At 39.0% G+C, this 18,848-nt stretch overlaps 1 protein-coding gene across 1 annotated transcript in view; it reads right to left on the minus strand.

Annotated features, from left to right (window-relative positions):
• LOC134531191 (mitochondrial import receptor subunit TOM70) overlaps positions 1 to 18,848 on the minus strand; it is a 118,955-nt gene that overhangs the window by 25,371 nt on the left and 74,736 nt on the right. The window contains exons 9-10 of the mRNA XM_063366833.1: positions 14,957 to 15,053; positions 599 to 722 (exon numbers count right to left, since the gene is read on the minus strand). Coding sequence (XP_063222903.1) covers positions 599 to 722; positions 14,957 to 15,053 — 221 coding nt within the window. The remainder of the gene's footprint in view (positions 1 to 598; positions 723 to 14,956; positions 15,054 to 18,848) is intronic.

Raw genomic sequence — 18,848 nt, forward strand, 5'->3', positions numbered from 1 at the left:
TTGTTTACTCAGTCAAAAAAAACACTTCCCCACTTATTAATTCACTTAATTGGTAGCATCAGAAAGTTAAAATTCTTGATACATCACGAGAAAACTATTGCGGAATCATGAAAACACTTAATATGAAAACACAGATTTTCCCTTCCTGAAAGTACCGCTTTCTGGGTTTGAAAATACAGAATTATGCCACTTGAAAGTACTGAAAAATTCCCTTCCCTTCCCTAAGTATAACTAAAAAAAAACAGAGGGGAGATATTTACGGCCATATTTTATTTTTTTACCCACAGTGAGAAATTCTCATAATGACACTACACTTTTTTAAATTAAAATTCACCAAAACATTTGTAACCTATACCTGTATGTTTGTAGTGACATAATACAGTTACTATGATAGTATAGTACAGTATATAGTATAGTGTAGCAATGACAGAAAAACAAAAATTTGGCAAAACTTAAAAGCTGGCTTTGGACTTAGGAACTAAAATATGAACCCTGATGAACATGATACCATACTTTTTTACTGCAGCCAAAAAGTATGCGACAATTACCAACCACAATGTCTACATTGTTTTGTTACCAGAACCAGGAAATAACTCACCTCTGAACCTCGATGGTACCCAGTGTCTCGTGGGCGAACTCGCACTTGCTGTCCAGCTTCAGGGCGTGTGTGATGAGCTCCACCGCTTTGGACAGGTCGCCATTCCACTGCAGGTGCAGCAGACCTGCAGACAGTCGGCAGTGACACTACCTAACCGCTGCTTCACAGGCATCACTGTTTACCTCTTGTGTTACCAGAACGGCTCTGCCAGTATTCAAAACATAGTTAATATTTGCGAATAATTTGATTTCTATTTGCAGACCTGCCAACATTCAAATTAAAAAAATCATGAGGTCCTCGATAAAAATTTTCAGGCCCATAAATACAGGTTAGATATAAAAAACAACAAATGAGAATATTTAAATTTAAGTGACATACCTGTACACATGTTACATGGTCCCTGCTTCAAAATTTATTTCAACAAATTATAGGTTGCAGATTTAATTTAGTTGAACATAATTTAGCGCTGTAGCGTAGTGATCACGCAGGGCCGTAACTAAAAAAGATGTAAAATAACATTCTGCTTGTGTAACACTATTATCACTGTTCACAGCAAAATTAATTTTTTTATTGGAAGCAATACACTTCACGTGTTAGTTGTATTTTTTTATAGCGACATGTTTCACAATGTCTCCTCTTCCACTATGCGAGATAGAAAAATCAGCACGGCACACGCTACAAAACGCAAAATTGCTTCCTTTGGTTGAGTCGAGTATTGATGGAAACTCGTTACTGTAAGCTTTCGTAAAACTTGTTTTGTAACTTTTTCAAACAAAATCTTGGATCCCCAAAAAATCGTGAGGAAACACTATTTTGGCATGAGGGCGTGAGATGGACCTTAAAATAGTGAGCCTCACACCAAAATCGTGAGAGTTGGCAGGTCTGTATTTGACATTTCAAATCAATATTTTTTTGATTATTCATTACCAAGAATAAAACAAGTGAGACTCATTCAAATTTTTGACGTGACGTCTAATAAATTGATGAACGCTGGCTGCATGCACGAAAAATTGTCCCACTACGGATGTCCCACTATGGATGTGTTTACGCATGCGTGGTATCTCTCTGGTATGTTGCGGACGGTACAGAGAACTCGGCCGGCACGTGGCGGCAAACCGAGGTTATTGTTGTGCACCGCGCCACGGGAGTATATTCGCAAGGAAATGGCGTTCTTACAAGTACGTATTATTTTAATTATTAGTGTAAATCAGTATATTTAAACAGTGTTGTATGAGTATTGTTTTAGCTGTGTAACTAAATATTTATTGCTGGTATGATACTTTTCACGCGTTAGTTTGACATTGGTAATTATTTGTTAAGAGTTATTAGCCCATGAGCGTGTAAATATTTCGAGTCCAACAGAGAAGATGCTAGTTAAAAGAAATTCAAACAAATATCGTGCGTGGAATATTATTATTTTATAACATTTGAAACAATTGTTCCCAATATGGCCTCGTGGCTGTGCGGTTAGCAACGCTGACTACCAATCGATAAGTTGACGGATCAAATCCTGGCAACTGAAAATTTTTTTTGTACTTGTAAAAATAAATACGGTGCGCACGACACTTCAAAAGTAATAAATTTGAATTAATGAATGCAAATAAAAGTAAATTTATTAATTAAATTGTAGATTTCATTTCACTCCTTCTTTGTATCCATACAAAATAGTGATAATTCAATAAAAATGATTCAATTTTATTCATAAAAGTATGCAGAGGTAGATTTTATCATACAAAAGATAGAAAAATTTAAAAAAATTTCTTCTTCAAAGAATATAATATTTTTAATGCCTAAATGGTTTGGTTGCAAAAACCTATTATGGCTCAGTCTCAGGCCGAATATATTTCATTTTCTTCTGGATCAATAATTTCATCAATGTTTTGTCATGACATCACGTTAAACTATCGTCCGTAAACCGACTTTTTAGACAACCAATTTTTTTTAAAAATGAAAACGGTTAACATGTATGAAACTTAAAAGATTAAGGGAGAAATTTGGATTTGTTTTCAGCAACATACTACCTACATGTTTAAAAATATTATATAATATATAATCTGTAATTAAGAGGAATAATTATTAAAAAAAATTATATTTAAAAAAAAAAAAATCCTCTTTTCATTGTTGTCTGAACTAAAAAGTAAAAAATAATCTTTAAATTAAAGTAATTTGTACAACTCTGTATAAAGTAATATTTTTAATAAGCTTAAAATAAGAATCAAGTAATAAAAAAACAATTATTTTAATGAAAAAAAAAAGTCTGGGGTTTTGACATAAGTTGTCTTAAATTGTGTTATACAGAGTTGAACCATTTCTTTAAATTTAGAGATTAACTTTTAATAAAAATTGAATATTTTTTTTATAAATTCCTCAAATTGCATTACAAAATAAAGTCCTAAAAATTTCAGGCCCATTACTTTATTATGGTTTCATTTTACTCTATTCATCAAATTTTCTCCTGTAAAGTATGAAAAAAAATTCGTTTCAATAGGGTATATTTTGAAATGTGACTAAAAAACCATTTGATATTCTATTCAAGATTAGATTGAAATAAATAAACCAGTATTTCCACAAGCTTAGTTACTACAGCCACACCTCACGAGGGGAAGTCACTACAGTGTGCCCGTGATTTTTGGGTGTTGTAGTTTTTTTTCCACAATATTGTAAAAATGCAGTTTGTTAGAATTAATATGCATTATATTTTAAAAGGTAATTCCTAAAAATTTAAATCAAATTTATAAATAGTATCCCCTTGTGTAAGTTTCAATTTGGAATCATTAATTTTAAAGCTCTTACAGCACCGATTTCAAGTCCGAGTACACCAATCCCTCACTTAGCACGACTAATTCGTTCCTAAAAATGTTTGTGTTAATCGAAATCGCGTATTCTGAAGCATTAGTCCCCATAAATATAAGGCTAAATTATTTAATGTGTTCCAAGATGTGTAGGGAAGTAATCTTTACATAATATAAATGCGTAGAATAACACTTGAAAATGCATATGTCATATCATTTATCTTTTTAAGCCTACCACCGAATACGTTAGATAAAGAAAACATGGCACAGTGTAACGGGAGATAAGTGGTAACATATTTACCGTCAGTCAGCATGTTGGCTTGCCCGCCCAGGCGTGACCTTCAACACGCGCGCGCGTCTGTCTGCCTGCTGTTGCAAGCAGCTGGATCCTTTGTTATTACGTTTAAAACTTAACAAAATTAAAACACTTTTATGAAATTAAGAACCGGTTTTATATAACTTTAAAACACAGCCATATGTAAACATTTAATTTGTTATGCACACCTCTTATAAAAGCGGCTATGTAAACAAATCAGTTAACAGATAAACAGATTTAGATTTTCCCTAGAGCACAAACATAACATTAAAATACGGGTACACTCCCTATTTAACGCGGTTGTCGGGGGACATAACTTTTACCCGCGTTGTTGCATAACCGCGATGTTTCGATGTAACCAAGGTCAAAAGGCATAAAACACCGCCTGTGTTCTAATAGGTCGGCAAGCACGCACAGTATAGCCTTTGTGCGGACTTTGCATCCGCAGTTTCCACTAAACACGGGTGAAAAAATAAAAATAATAAATTTTAAAGATAAATATTAAATGTTGAATTGTTTTTATTTTTCCGCGTGCCGCGCACAGTTTGTCGCACGGCCTACGAGCGCGCCACACGCCGCCATACACATGTGCGGCACACAAGCTGCTGCTGCCAGTCTCGTGGTGTTAGCCACAGTATCTGCTTCGTCAGTGTCCGTAACAAAGTAAGTGCAGTGTGTGCGGTTACACACGATTCTGTGGTCAAAGTCTTCTAAAAAGAAAGGCCGTAGTGATACTTCAAACCGAATATGAATCGCAAAGTACCGAGTTTGATTGACAAAATAAAAATTCTAGATTTACTTACAGTTAGCTTGTCTTTTGTAGAAGCAGGCCGCAGATACAAAAAAAAAACGATTCTAGCATTCGTACAATAAAAAATAAAGAATCGTCTATCGTGTCAAGTGGTTAAACTTTATTATCCATGCTTACAGTAAATTATAAATGGTCACATGTGGGAAACAAAAATTGCGCCAATTTAATTTTAGCGCAATCAGTGACGCCGTATTAAAAACCGTGTTAAACTTTGTCTTTACTTATTTCACCAAACGCTGTGTCGAGTTGCTGAGTGTGTGTGGCTCGGATCGGCAAGTGTTATATTCCCCAGCCTCTGTTTAAAGGTCGGGAGACCGCTACACATAAACATTTCCGGGACTTGTTTACTACCTCACGGCAAAAGTGGTACAGTATGGTTCACGTAAATATTGGACCACTGGGAATTCCTGGGCAAAGATTAAAAATACGCTAGCCGATTTACTTTACTATTTAATGTTAAAACATTATACCAAAGTAAAAAGATGAACTTGTATAATACAATGAATTACCCAATAATATTACGTCTGTAGGTTTAAGTTGTAACAAAACATTTATATACAGATGTCCAGTAAAGTACCAATTAAGATTCTGGAGTGGAATTTTAAACACCGGACTACCTGATTTTGCCTTGTACGCAGCGACGCTGCTCAGTCAAGTGACTCATGCTCTGCCTGTGTGCTGCGTGAACACATTCCCTCCCCCACTCCCCCTGGTGTTTCTGCCCGCTCTAATCTCTACCTCTCTCCATGTTCTCGGCTAGCCTCTCCCTACCCAGCGCTTGCCGACAACCAAGCCTATCCAACATCAATCCCCAGCCGAGTCACACTGGATAATGTCGCTGGATGGTGGGCTTTATCAGGTCCCCTGTCCGATGCTTCATTTGTGAGATAAAGCGACGTTAAGAACTAGTGTTTCAGAAAATATCACTGGGCTGGATTGGACCATAATTTGAAAACCCTACAAGATAGAGGAATAATGTACGGAGATATCTTGTTTAGAATTTTACTGCGGACATTTTCTACGCCTAGGCTTTTTTCTGCCCGATGCTTAGTTTGTTAGTTACAACGCAAAATTATCCTAATCAGCTGTCAACCATTTATTCCATTATTATTATTCATTTCTGACTGGGGGACATGGTTTGACCCGCGATATACCCGATTCTGCGATCAATCGGGGCGCGATATACCGGGAGTTTACTGTATGTACAATACAGTAAACTCCCGGTATATCGCGCCTCGATTGATCGCGGAATCGGGTATATCGCGGGTCAAACCATGTCCCCCAGTCAGAAATGAATAATAATAATGGAATAAATGGTTAACAGCCGATTAGGATAATTTTGCGTTGTAACTAACAAACTAAGCATCGGGCAGAAAAAAGCCTAGGCGTAGAAAATGTCCGCATTAAAATTCTAAACAAGATATCTCCGTACATTATTCCTCTATCTTGTAGGGTTTTCAAATTATGGTCCAATCCAGCCCAGTGATATTTTCTGAAACACTAGTTCTTAACGTCGCTTTATCTCACAAATGAAGCATCGGAACGGGGACCTGATAAAGCCCACCGTCCAGCGACATTATCCAGCGTGACTCGGCTGGGGATTGATGTTGGATAGGCTTGGTTGTCGGCAAGCCCTGGGTAGGGAGAGGCGAGCCGAGAACATGGAGAGAGGTAGAGATTAGAGCGGGCAGAAACACCAGGGGGAGTGGGGGAGGGAATGTGTTCACGCAGCACACAGGCAGAGCATGAGTCACTTGACTGAGCAGCGTCGCTGCGTACAAGGCAAAATCAGGTAGTCCGGTGTTTAAAATTCCACTCCAGAATATTAATTGGTACTTTACTGGACATCTGTATATAAATGTTTTGTTACAACTTAAACCTACAGACGTAATATTATTGGGTAATTCATTGTATTATACAAGTTCATCTTTTAACTTTGGTATAATGTTTTAACATTAAATAGTAAAGTAAATCGGCTAGCGTAATTTTAATCTTTGCCCAGGAATTCCCAGTGGTCCAATATTTACGTGAACCATACTGTACCACTTTTGCCGTGAGGTAGTAAACAAGTCCCGGAAATGTTTATGTGTAGCGGTCTCCCGACCTTTAAACAGAGGCTGGGGAATATAACACTTGCCGATCCGAGCCACACACACTCAGCAACTCGACACAGCGTTTGGTGAAATAAGTAAAGACAAAGTTTAACACGGTTTTTAATACGGCGTCACTGATGGCGCTAAAATTGAATTGGCGCAATTTTTGTTTCCCACATGTGACCATTTATAATTTACTGTAAGCATGGATAATAAAGTTTAACCACTTGACACGATAGACGATTCTTTATTTTTTATTGTACGAATGCTAGACTCGTTTTTTTCCTGTATCTGCGGCCTGCTTCTACAAAATACAAGCTATCTGTAAGTAAATCTAGAATTTTTATTTTGTCAATCAAACTCGGTACTTTGCGATTAATATTCGGTTTGAAGTATCACTACGGCCTTTCTTTTTAGAAGACTTGGACCACAGAATCGTGTGTAACCGCACACACTGCACTTACTTTGTTACGGACTCTGACGAAGCAGATACTGTGGCTAACACCACGAGACTGGCAGCAGCAGCTTGTGTGCCGCACGTGTGTATGGCGGCGTGTGGCGCGCTCGTAGGCCGTGCGACAAACTGTGCGCGGCACGCGGAAAAATAAAAACAATTCAACATTTAATATTTATCTTTAAAATTTATTATTTTTATTTTTTCACCCGTGTTTAGTGAAAACTGCGGATGCAAAGTCCGCACAAAGGCGGGCCGTCTATACTGTGCGTGCTTGCCGACCTATTAGAACACAGGCGGTGTTTTATGCCTTTTGACCTTGGCACATCGAAACATCGCGGTTATGCAACAACGCGGGTAAAAGTTATGTCCCCCGACAACCGCGTTAAATAGGGAGTGTACTGTATGTACATATACAAAACATAAAAGTTAGTTAAATATTTTCTGGGGTGAAATTAACACTATCATCTTGCTTTTTTTTAAAAAACGTGTCCAATTTCATCTGCTTTGGTTTCTGTACGGTACGGCCTGGTCTGCAGCCGGGCATCAACGGTAGGGCCTGGTCTGCGGCCGGGCATCAACAGTAGGGCCCGGTGTTTGTTTATCTGCGTGCGCATCTCTTTCCCCTCTCATTCCAAACCACTCTTCCCCCCTCGAATTCCATACCTGACGTCGCGTCGTTTCCAAAAATTTTTTTAGCCTGTGGCAATTTCGTGCTAACTGAAATTTACAGACGTGCTGTTCGAGACTAGGGCAGTAAAATTTACATCGTGCTAACTGAATTCGCATTAATTGAAGACGTGCTATGCGAGGGATTGGTGTACTTACATATATTTGGTAGTGAATTAAATTTCATGCTGCATCATTTTGAACGTGACATTTTGAAGGTTTATCTGATATAGTTTGTTTTCTTGAACTGATAGAATTGAACAATGGTTAGGATCCTTAGTAACTAAATTAGCTTCATTTAAACCAAAACGTATTTTGTTCATATTTTCTATTGGTGAATTGTGCTTGACCATTGATTATGTAAGGTAGGTAACGTATTATGATAGAGAAAGTATTAAAAATTAATTTCAGATTTGATTTGAGGTGATTTTTCATCCTGTTATTTCATGGTACCCAATTCGAGCTTGCTTGAACTTGGTGGGTCAATTTCGTTTGTTAAAAATTTATTTAATTAATATCTTACTCATTACTACTATTGAAATGTTTACTTTTAAAACATTAAGTTGTGCAATTACTATTTTTATTGTACATGACGTGCAACATTCAAAAGTTCACATTACATGTGACTGAAATTTCGTAAGGTTGATTTGCCATTGAATAATTTATGATTTTAAACTTAAACTGTATGGTAATAAGCACACCGTTAATTAATAGTGTGAAATTCCAGTTAATTGTTGACTTAGTGGTCATTAGTTCCAACCAATAAAAATGGGCTAGGATGCAGCCAAGCTGAATTTTCGCATTTGTAGGTATCGTCTGCAATTTGAGTGCATTTCGGTTAGGAATCATTGCCGACTGATGATTTGTTCTGTGTTTTAATTTTATCTATAGTCAGATTGGTTAGGTACCAACTTGAAATATCATATATATATGGCTACAATTGAAACTAAAAATACATCCAACATTTCAGCTCATCACCTAGAATTCTTACACTAATCAGAAACACAAATACTTAACATTAATATACAAATAGTATTTCATGTAATAAATACTAGTATGATCTATTCCAAGCCTACAAAAAATGCCTATCCTGTCAGAAAAATATTAATTAATTATTGTGAATAGATTTTTACATACTCGTATAATAGCAAACATTAACCAGGAACACTTAAAATAATATTCTCAAATTCTTAAAATAAAAATAGGCACATAAAAATGTTTGAAACAAGAAATAAATATATTTTGTGTAATGCTGGTTTTACATTGGAAAATTATAAAGATAATAATTTATTGCAATGATTAAAGTCCTATAATATTTTTGTAATAATATATTAAAGAAATATGGCTTTTGGTATTTTACGGTTGAAAGCAGTACAAAAATTTTTGTTTTACAAAGTATGGCAGGAACGCAGCGTACTTTTTATATTAAATTTTTGTTTTGTTTTGTTTTGTTTACATAGAAAGGTAATTTAGGCCAGAGCCTATAAGACTTAACTGGTGAAAGATTTGTAGAGCTATTTGTTTATCAAGCATTTACACCTATGTATTTTATGAATAAAAATTCCATTTGTAGAAGATAGTTAGGTTCATAATTTTTTCTTACCATACACTCATGTGAAAGAGGCTCCGGTCTCACTTGCCAGGCAGTCATACCGCTTATGACTGTTTGCTGGCTCATAGAGGAAAAGTCTTAAGAAGGGTTGGTTGATATATTATTGTAAGCCAATTTGGGATCATATAAATAAGAATTAGAATCCTAACAAAATTTTTGACGTTCAACGTCTAATAAATCGATGAACGCCGGCTGCACGCACGAAAAAGTGTCCCACTACGGATGTGTTCTGTTTGCTCATTGTACGCATGCGTGGCATCTCTCTTCCACTCAATTGGAACAACCATCGATTTGACTTTTTAATCATATTTTTGTCATTTGAATTATTAATATTATGTAATTTAATGATCGTCCACAGATTTTCAGCACAATCGGTACGGTTATTTAAAAGTAATGTTGAAAATTCAAATACATTTTGAACCAACAATGGTGTTTTACAGTTACATATAATAATTCAAATTACACCCGGGATCTTTTGCACAATGTTTTAAAAAATATTGTAACACATTATAAATAAGTTTGGTGTATTTGGAATGCGTATTTGTAAAAAAATTGTGTTAATATTATAACCCTACCGTAAACAAAGTTTTTATAAATACAGTACAACCTGGTTATAACATTCCCGTTTTTAACATTTTCCCGCCTATAACACCATAATTTCATGGTCCCATCATTTCTCCATTTATCACAATGCTTTAATTTCCCGCCTGTAACAATATTAAAATTTCTACATTCTCGCCTTTAACGTTCAAATTTGCTTTGATAACTGCCACAATTTGCAGTATCCCTTCCTTCAAAGTCATAATTTAGAGCAAAACCATAGCTAGAAAATACAGCACGCATATACAAACATCAGATGTTTACATTTGAGTAGTTCACCATAGACGTGGTACACACGCACTCCACAACTTGCACCGGATCGACTATCAATATGGCGTCCTGTTCGCGCTTGTTAGCCTATGACTTGTTCCTTTATACTTATGTTGCGCATTTTGTGCACTAATACATGGTCGGAAACAGTGCTACTGTAGTCTATGGTGCTGGTTTTTGTTTCAAAGGTTTAACACCTTGAGATGGTTAACTGTTCTATGGATATATTCACGGCTTTTGTTTGTGGTTAACCTTTACCGTAATTATTATTTTTTTTTATTTTACTTATAGTAGTCACTGTGTTATTTAATTAAAATTTGCCGTATTGAAATTTTATTCAGGTTTTTGTACGGCTATGATGGCCAATAAATATAAGCGAAAATATATTCTGTAGCTGAAAAACATTCAGTTTATTAACCAAGTGGACAGGAACCCCAACAAAACGCGTGTTGTGATTGCAAAAGAGTTGAATATTTCTGTTTTGACTCTGAACTGTATCGTACAAAACATTTTTTTTTCTTTAGCATATTATTAGGTATTATCTATAAATAAAATTAACTAATTTTCCACTCTATTGCTGTACTTAGTGTATTACTCCTGTATTTTGTGTTGTTTTAAATATACTTTTTAATTTAATCAATCCACGCGTAATTTTTACAAAGTGAAGATGATTTCCTGCTTATAACATTTTCCTGCTTATAACATTTTTTTATGTTGGTCCCTTGGAGAATGTTATAACAGGGTTGTACTGTATATATATATATATATATATATATATATATATAACATTTGAAACTACAATACCTTAGTATGGCCTCATGGGCGTGTGGTTAGCGTACCTAACTCTTAAGCTAAAGGTTGTCGATTCGAAACCCGGCAGCTGCGAAGTTTTTTTTTTGTACTTGTAAAAATAAATATGGCGCACGCAACATTTCAAAAGTAATAAATATATTTGAATTAATGAATGCAAATAAAAGTAAATTTATTAATTCAATTGCACATTTCATTTCACTCCTTTGTATCCATACAAAATAGTGATACGGTAGAATCCGGCCGATGCGACCCCCCTCTGATGCGTCCATTCTGTTTATACGACCGTTTTTTGAGAAACCGTGAAAAATTTGAGCAGAGAAAGTCGAAAATTTGAGTAAAATCGGCTGAAAAACAAGTCTGTTACACTTTGTTGGGTGCTGTGTGTTCATGTTTATCTTGGCGAGCGCTGTACTGTAAGCAGGCAGGCATACAAAAGACTCTAAAAATAGATACCACCCCTCTAGACTGCCCACGCTAGCCAATACCGGTAAACTCAGCACATCACCTGATAGCATCTACGCGCGCGTCTATTGCCGTCCCGGTCCTGTGCCTTTGTCTTGCGACTGGTTAGTGTGATGTGATCTTGCCGGCTGCATCTCAGGTGTCACTGGACACACAAAGCTGTGTTAACGACGTCACCAGGTGTTTGGTTCTCGGCTATTTTTCTATAACATCGCTGACTTCGCACATGCACAGATAAACAAAAAAAAAAATGTGTGGAATTATTCTATACACCTCGGACTCGCTTACCCCGAATCGGTTCCGATAAATACTCGCGCTACGTGAATTCACGTCACGCGAGTTCGGCTATGCTAGCTGGCTGGTGGTTATTTTCGTTCAAAACGTGGCGAAGGAACTTGTGTGGATCAGGTAGAAAACATTCGGCTATAAACGAAAGATATAAGATCAATGCTATCCTGAAATGCTGTGACATGTTTTTGGAGTAGATAATCACAGCGACAGACCGACAGGATGCGCTTCCGCCCTTGCCGTCAGCGATGTTTATTTTGACAGCTCAAGCAATTATCTTTTCCACGTCCCTTCACAGAGTAAAAAAAAAAAAAAAAAAAAAAAAAACCACAGCTACCACATCGGCTTTTCGTGCTGGCGGGTAAGATAACATGACAGCTGAGACGGCTTTTCGTGCGATAGTGGACGCGCCGAGCTCGGCTAGACACTGCCCGAGCGGCATTCACGTGTATGTATCCGACGATGCGGTGACACCCTAAATTCTCTATTGCGACCATTCCGTTTATAAGTCCGTTTTTCCGGTAACCGTGAGGGGTCGCATCAGCGGGATTCTACTGTAATTCAATAAAAATGATTCAATTTTATTCATAAAAGTATGAAGAAGTAGATTTTATCATGCAAAAGATTGAAAAATTAAAAAAAAAAAATTCTTCCTCAAAGAATATAATATTTTTAATGCCTAACTGGTTTGGTTGCAAAAACCTATTACGGCTCAGTCTCAGGCCGAATATGATATTTCCTTTCTTCTGGATCAATCATTTCATCAATGTTTTGTTATGACGTTGTCACGTTAAACTATCGTCCGTAAACTGACTTTACAGACAACCAATTTTTTTTCTTCACATCATAACAACTTTTGGAAAATTAGACAACTAATACTAAAGTGAAAGGTTGAAGTCAGCTACAATAATTATAGGGATAATGTTTGTTAAAATATTTAAATTATGAAATAAATAATTTGTTTTTAATAAAGAAGCTAACCTAACTTAACCAACCAAACTTTCATTTCAGTTCCTATTCGCCTTATATTCCACAACTTGCTACTCTACATACTGATCCAGAATTTTTTTGTGAATCGCAATACACTGTGAAGTCCATTGCAATATATTTTACGAAAAATTTGTATCTTTTTTTAAATTGCTGTAGTCCCAAAGGCCATAGTCAGCTAAGTAGGGGTGAGCGGCTCCCACGCGCATTCGTTCCAAATTTTGGCCAAAAGTTGCATCTGAATGGTTACAAACTCACCCCAAACTTCTACTTTGTAGCTGCACTAGGAACATAGATAAAAATACCACTAGTGACTAGTATTTTTTGTTAAGATTATTTTTCTCAGAATCTACTGGATCGATTTTTATGAAAAAAATATGTGTTGTAAATATATTCAAGGCAATTCACAGAAACAAATCAAGAACCTAATCCCACAAACGTAACTACACAAATTTTTTTTTTAGTTTCCATGATTTTTTTTCGGTCACTCGAACACTAGGTACAAATACCAGTTTTTTTTCTATTAGACAATCTGACCTCTTTCTTCAACATATAATTTTTCCAAGTTGATTGAAGAGGTGGATCATAGTTAAAATTAAAATACACTTTTGTTCTAGACCGTGGCTTTCGTGATGTGAAATCTCACTTAGAATCAAAATGTTTTCAAGTAATGATGCCAGCACTTAAAGGAAGGCGTTTTCAGTTATCAGTTCAAGAATCGAATTAGTCGCGCTTCGTGACAAAAATTCGTTGGCCAGTTGAATTTGTTCATGGTATAATCAAACAGAAATATCAACTTCTTGATAAAAAATTAGACAACAAAATGCGTCCAAAAGTGTGTAGTTTCTTTAAAATTGCATCCTTTCTGCACAATAAGTTTGGAAAGTGTTTAACATCCGATGCAGAATGTGCAGATGAAGTCTTAGAGAGAATGAAAATTCAGAACAGTGTCGAAAATACGTTAGCGATTAAGGGCGAAGAGAAAGGATGGCTTCGTAAGAAAATACCTTTTCAAAGTATTTCATCAGAGAATCTATTAGATTTTCCAGAAATGACTGTGAGAGAGCTAAAAATTCTGTTCACCGGATCATACCAGTTTTCACAAGCCATATCATATCTCGCAGAAATGATTGACGAAGCTGGGAACGTAAATATACAATTCGCCAAAGATAAATCAAACTTTTGAAGCTTCAAGTTCAATCTCGCCACATATCCAGGAAGGTTTATCGCTACCCCTCACAGTATTGGCACAAAAGGAATCACAAGCCATTATTGCGAATGCGCCAATGGGAGGTGGACTGTCGGTTGCTGTTCTCACGTAGCTACAATCATGTATTACTTGGCACATGGAAGATATTTGTCCAAGATTTTACGACCAGCTGCGATTCTGAGCAAAGAAGAATACAACTGCCATCATCAATGAGGATAGCGACAATGATTAAGGGAGGCACTGAAAATCTTCATCGGCCAGTAATGTAAATGACAGCACCAAAAATTGATCGAAAGTATAATTATATTGTAAGAAATCTTAATAAAATTGAGATAAAATGTGCAAAAAAATTGTATTTTAATTTTTTTTTAACTATGCTCCACCTCTTCGATTGACTTGGAAAAATTTTATGTTGTAGAAAGAGGTCCGATTGTATCTCTGGTAATTGTATCTCGTGAGCGAGTGTCCGAAAAAAAAAATCATGAAACTAAAAGATCCACCAGTTACACAAGTCATCAAGAGAGAGTGAAGTGTAACAAAAGTTTGAAATTACAAAAATATGCAGTGTTTTCAATTGTTTACACAATTTTATCCATTACAGTTTAGTGAGACAGCGGTGGAAAAAAAAAAACCTTTGAATACTTTTTGCATGTTTAAAAAGCTACTTATTGTTCATTTTCTGTTTATGAAGTCCCATTAAATCATTAATATAGGGTTTTTATATTGCACAAATGACTTAGCCTTAGAAAAGAATGTTGGTATATGACAAACTCATGAGGTATGCTATGTTAAGATTTGGAAAAAAAAAGAGTATTAGTTATTTATAAGAGTTAGTATTCAAGGTCAAATCGAATAGTTTATTATTCATATTCGAAAATTTGAATATTCGCACAGGCTTAAATATTGTTCTGACGTTTAGGCGGGAGAAGTCTCAAGTCATGTCATCAAACTGGTTTTACTGCAGTATAATATATTATGTACCTCTGTGAACGTATATTGTAGCATTTTCTGGGTCCACTTCGATGGCCTTCTTGAAGTGTTGGTCAGCTTTCTCGTACTCCTGCTGGTCACTCAGCACCTGAGACAGGCACAACTACGATCACAACATGCTGTCACTAAGCTGATGTGAATGGTACAATCCCAAGGCAGAAAACTTTTGAGACAAACATTTAAAAGGTTTTGGATATTTGTAAAGTCAACACTTGTGAACAAGTGTGATTATCACGATAGTTATAGTCGCCCACGTAAATTGATCAGTTACTTCCTCGTGGCACTAAAAACTGGAACCTGTTAGTAAATATGTAGTCGCAACAAGGTACAGAAGGTCTGGGAGATTTATGCCTTGACATGTTAACAAATTGAGATAAATTGTTAAAAATTATAACAAAAAATGGGAAAAATCAAAGATGGCGGGGCCTAATTGCCCTCAATACAATGATCTTATTTCCCTTCTTTTCTGTTGACAGTATAAATGGTGATACCCTTGACCTCTGGAACGTGAGTCCAGGGTCTCACCACAGTACCACCTCTCTCCATGTCCTTGTTGACTCCGCCTGAAGCACAGCTCCAATGAACTGGGGGTCTGCGAATGTTTCACAAATATTAAATATTTGTGAATAACTCAATATTTAACAGTTTAAATGAAATATATTTTTTTATAAACTATTTGTTACTAATAGAGGCAAGTGGGATGCCATAAAAAAATATTAAGGAAAATTTTGTAAGAAGAAAAAAAGGCAAGTTAATGTATTGAGATTTTTCTATTTGTTTTCTGTAACTTAGAACAAATAAGATTTTTATATATACCAAATAATCTGTGATTATACTATTCATCATGATTTTCAATGATTCTCTAATGTTCCTAAAGTATTTTTTTGCACTGATTTCAGATCTGCAATCCACTTTTTCCTATCACATAGTTTTTTTTTTTTTTTTTGCAAATTGAGGAAACTCCTTTTTATATTCAAACGTAAATTGTAAAAGGAAATTTCAATTGCGAAGGAGAAACTTTATTTTGGTGAGAGGGAATAGTTGGCAACACTTTGACGTCAGCCGGGGCTACGCCCCATGAGCCTGGTCAGTCTCCGTTTCCTCAACATTCCTCTCCCCTTCCCCGGCATTTGTACCGCCATGTACGTAGTCGTGTGTTTGAATTGCGCGCCACGAACTACCACAAGAGGGCGCTTAGAAGCAGTGCGGCGATCCCTAAAATTGCTATGTTAATATTAATTGTAAGCCTTTTTGTTGTTTTCATCCATCTTCGCCCCAGTGCTGTGTAATTTACTTGTGTTTTCTTTAATTTAAATAGGTTACCTTAAATAACTATAGACGTTGCCCGGGCGGACCCGAACAGGCACGGACTTGGACGAGGGTAGGAATGCTTTTATATGAATTATCATTAAATAAGTAAATAGTAACAAACTTTCCATTGTCAGTAATTTTTATATATTTTTAATGTTTATCTGTAATTTACTCAACTTTCGCCGGGGCACGGAGTCGTAGAATATAGTAACGGTAATTGTGTTGGCGCGAAGGGCGCCATGTTGCCACCTGCGAGCGATGAGCTCAGCCCAGTCCATCTTCATCACTGACCGAGAGCAGACGCGCCAGCACCCCGGGGACTTCAACCTTTGTTCAGCACTGACCAAGTAATTCTGTCTCGTTAATTATTTCTGAATCTCTTTCGTACGTCATCCTTGGGGCAGCTCTCGGCCAGCGGGCTGTTTAATTAATTAATTGTCTCAGTCGAGTTTTTTCATCACCGTGTAATAAGTATACTTTGCAGCATGGCCACATGTGTGGACCATGCCCTCACCTAAACCGATTCGTGCCTCAGGCTTTTTAACCGTGTAATGTGTAACGTGTAACGGGCGTGTAGAGAGACGTGTTAGTGAAATTAAATCTGGAGAATAAATATAAAGTGAGTACTTATTTAATCACGTGGTGAGTGAGGCTAGGAGTGTGGCGTGCCCGACGCCTAGAGCGGGCCAGGTCTGGGTAGCTAGGATAGAAAGGGCTGGTAACTCGTCCCCACTTGGGCTACGTCACGCCCTGAGTGAGAGACTCCGCCGGGTCCACGTGCCCTTCCACGTGGTGGCGCCCATAGTTAACATCTCAAAATCACCGGCAATGCGCGATCAGCCCTCAAATGGCGCCCAAGAGCGTGGGGCGAGTTACATCTTCCGCGAAAACCAGACCTGTACGAGCGTGTGAGATAGGCGGTTGTTACGCGGAGCGCGCGGAACTAAAGTTCGCGCTGGAACTATTGTTCGCGCGGAGCGCATAGCGGGACTCTGGCGCGCCGGCCACATGACCAGCCGGGCGCGCGCTTCCAGGAATTCGCTGCGAGCAGCCAGGTGGCCGCATTCCTCGAGACAACAGCAGCCGGGCCAGGTCAGTGTGTGTGTGTACCGCCATCCGCGTCGCGTCGCGTAGCGAAGGGAAGAGGGGCAATCGACCGGCCTCACCACCACACGACCATGTCGGACAACCACGGACTTGACAAAAATCCGGGCGCGATTAAGGCAAGTGAGTTGTTTCAAAAGAATAGCTTATATTGTGTTATGTGCGCGCGACCGCGCCAGGTGAGCGGGACGGCGATTTCTTCGTGGACGGACACGTGCGTGTGCGTAGGACAGTATGAAGCGCAGCCGAACCACGAGCAGGCAGAACGGGCGGATCAGTTTGAGGCGGGACACGGGAAGTGCACGGATGCGGAGTGTGAGGGCAAGACGCGGGAGGGAGGCTGGTGCCAGAACTGTCGCGCGTTCAAGCACACGGCGTGATTCGCGAAGTCCGAAATAATCTCCTTTCAAGACGGGTGGTACACGTGCCAGTGGTGCCACCACGTGAGAATAGCGGGCCCGTCAGGCCGCAGCCCGGTGAGAGACGCCGCCGACACACCACGGAGCAGGGTACCTCTCATAGGACACGTGGAGCTACCGGAATTTGCGGGCAGAACCAGCGACGATCCGCGGAGATTTGTACACGCGTGTCGGGAACGCCTGAATCGCTACGGAGTGCCGGAGTGTGAGTGGGCGAACAGGGTGAGCACCGCGCTCAAAGGCGACGCCAAGACGTGGTGGCAGATCGTCCAGGAGTATGACATGCCGTGGACCGAGTTCGCGAGATTGTTCGAGGCCAGATTCGCGGACGTGAAGACAGAGATGAGAGTGCGGACGGAGCTGTATTGTCTCGAGCAAGGCGCGACGGAGGCGGCGGAGGCGTTTATCATGAAAAAAATACGTCTGTACAAGCGGCTGTTTCCCGGAGAAGAACCTACCAGAGTGCTGGAGCGGGTAGTTGAGCTGATGCGCCCGGAATTTCGCCCGTATTTACGCCCGATGACGCGGCGTCCGGCAGAGGAGTTCGTCCAACAGGCGCGCGTCTTAGAGCAGGACCTACGAGCTGTCAGACCGACCAGGATCCACGCCACCCTGAGCACCAAGCAGGAAGACACGACGCCCGCCGACACCAAGGCGCTGGTGCCCTACACGGCGCCCACCCGAGACCAAGCTAGGCGCGACGAACCCGGACCGAGCGGCCACGCGCAGCTGACATGGCGGAGACGGACTACCGGCGGCAGCCCACCACCTCAGTGCCACACGTGTCCACCAGGCACGTTCCATTGGCACGAGAACTGCCCGGTGAGGAACAAGTTCCGGCCTGACTTCGCGGCGCAGCAGCCGTCGGGAAACGGACGGACGGGGGCGGCGCGCTAAGACAGCCCACCTCCCCCGCCTCACCTAACAACAGACCTACGGCGGCGGGGCCTCTCCTGGGTCACGTGGGAGCGGCGGAGGCCGACCTGTTGCGCATTCCGGTGGTTGTCAACGGGCGCGCAGTCCACGCGCTTGTTGACACCGCCGCCAGC

Source organism: Bacillus rossius, chromosome 3, assembly GCF_032445375.1.
Source record: "Bacillus rossius redtenbacheri isolate Brsri chromosome 3, Brsri_v3, whole genome shotgun sequence".
Lineage (NCBI taxonomy): Eukaryota > Metazoa > Arthropoda > Insecta > Phasmatodea > Bacillidae > Bacillus > Bacillus rossius.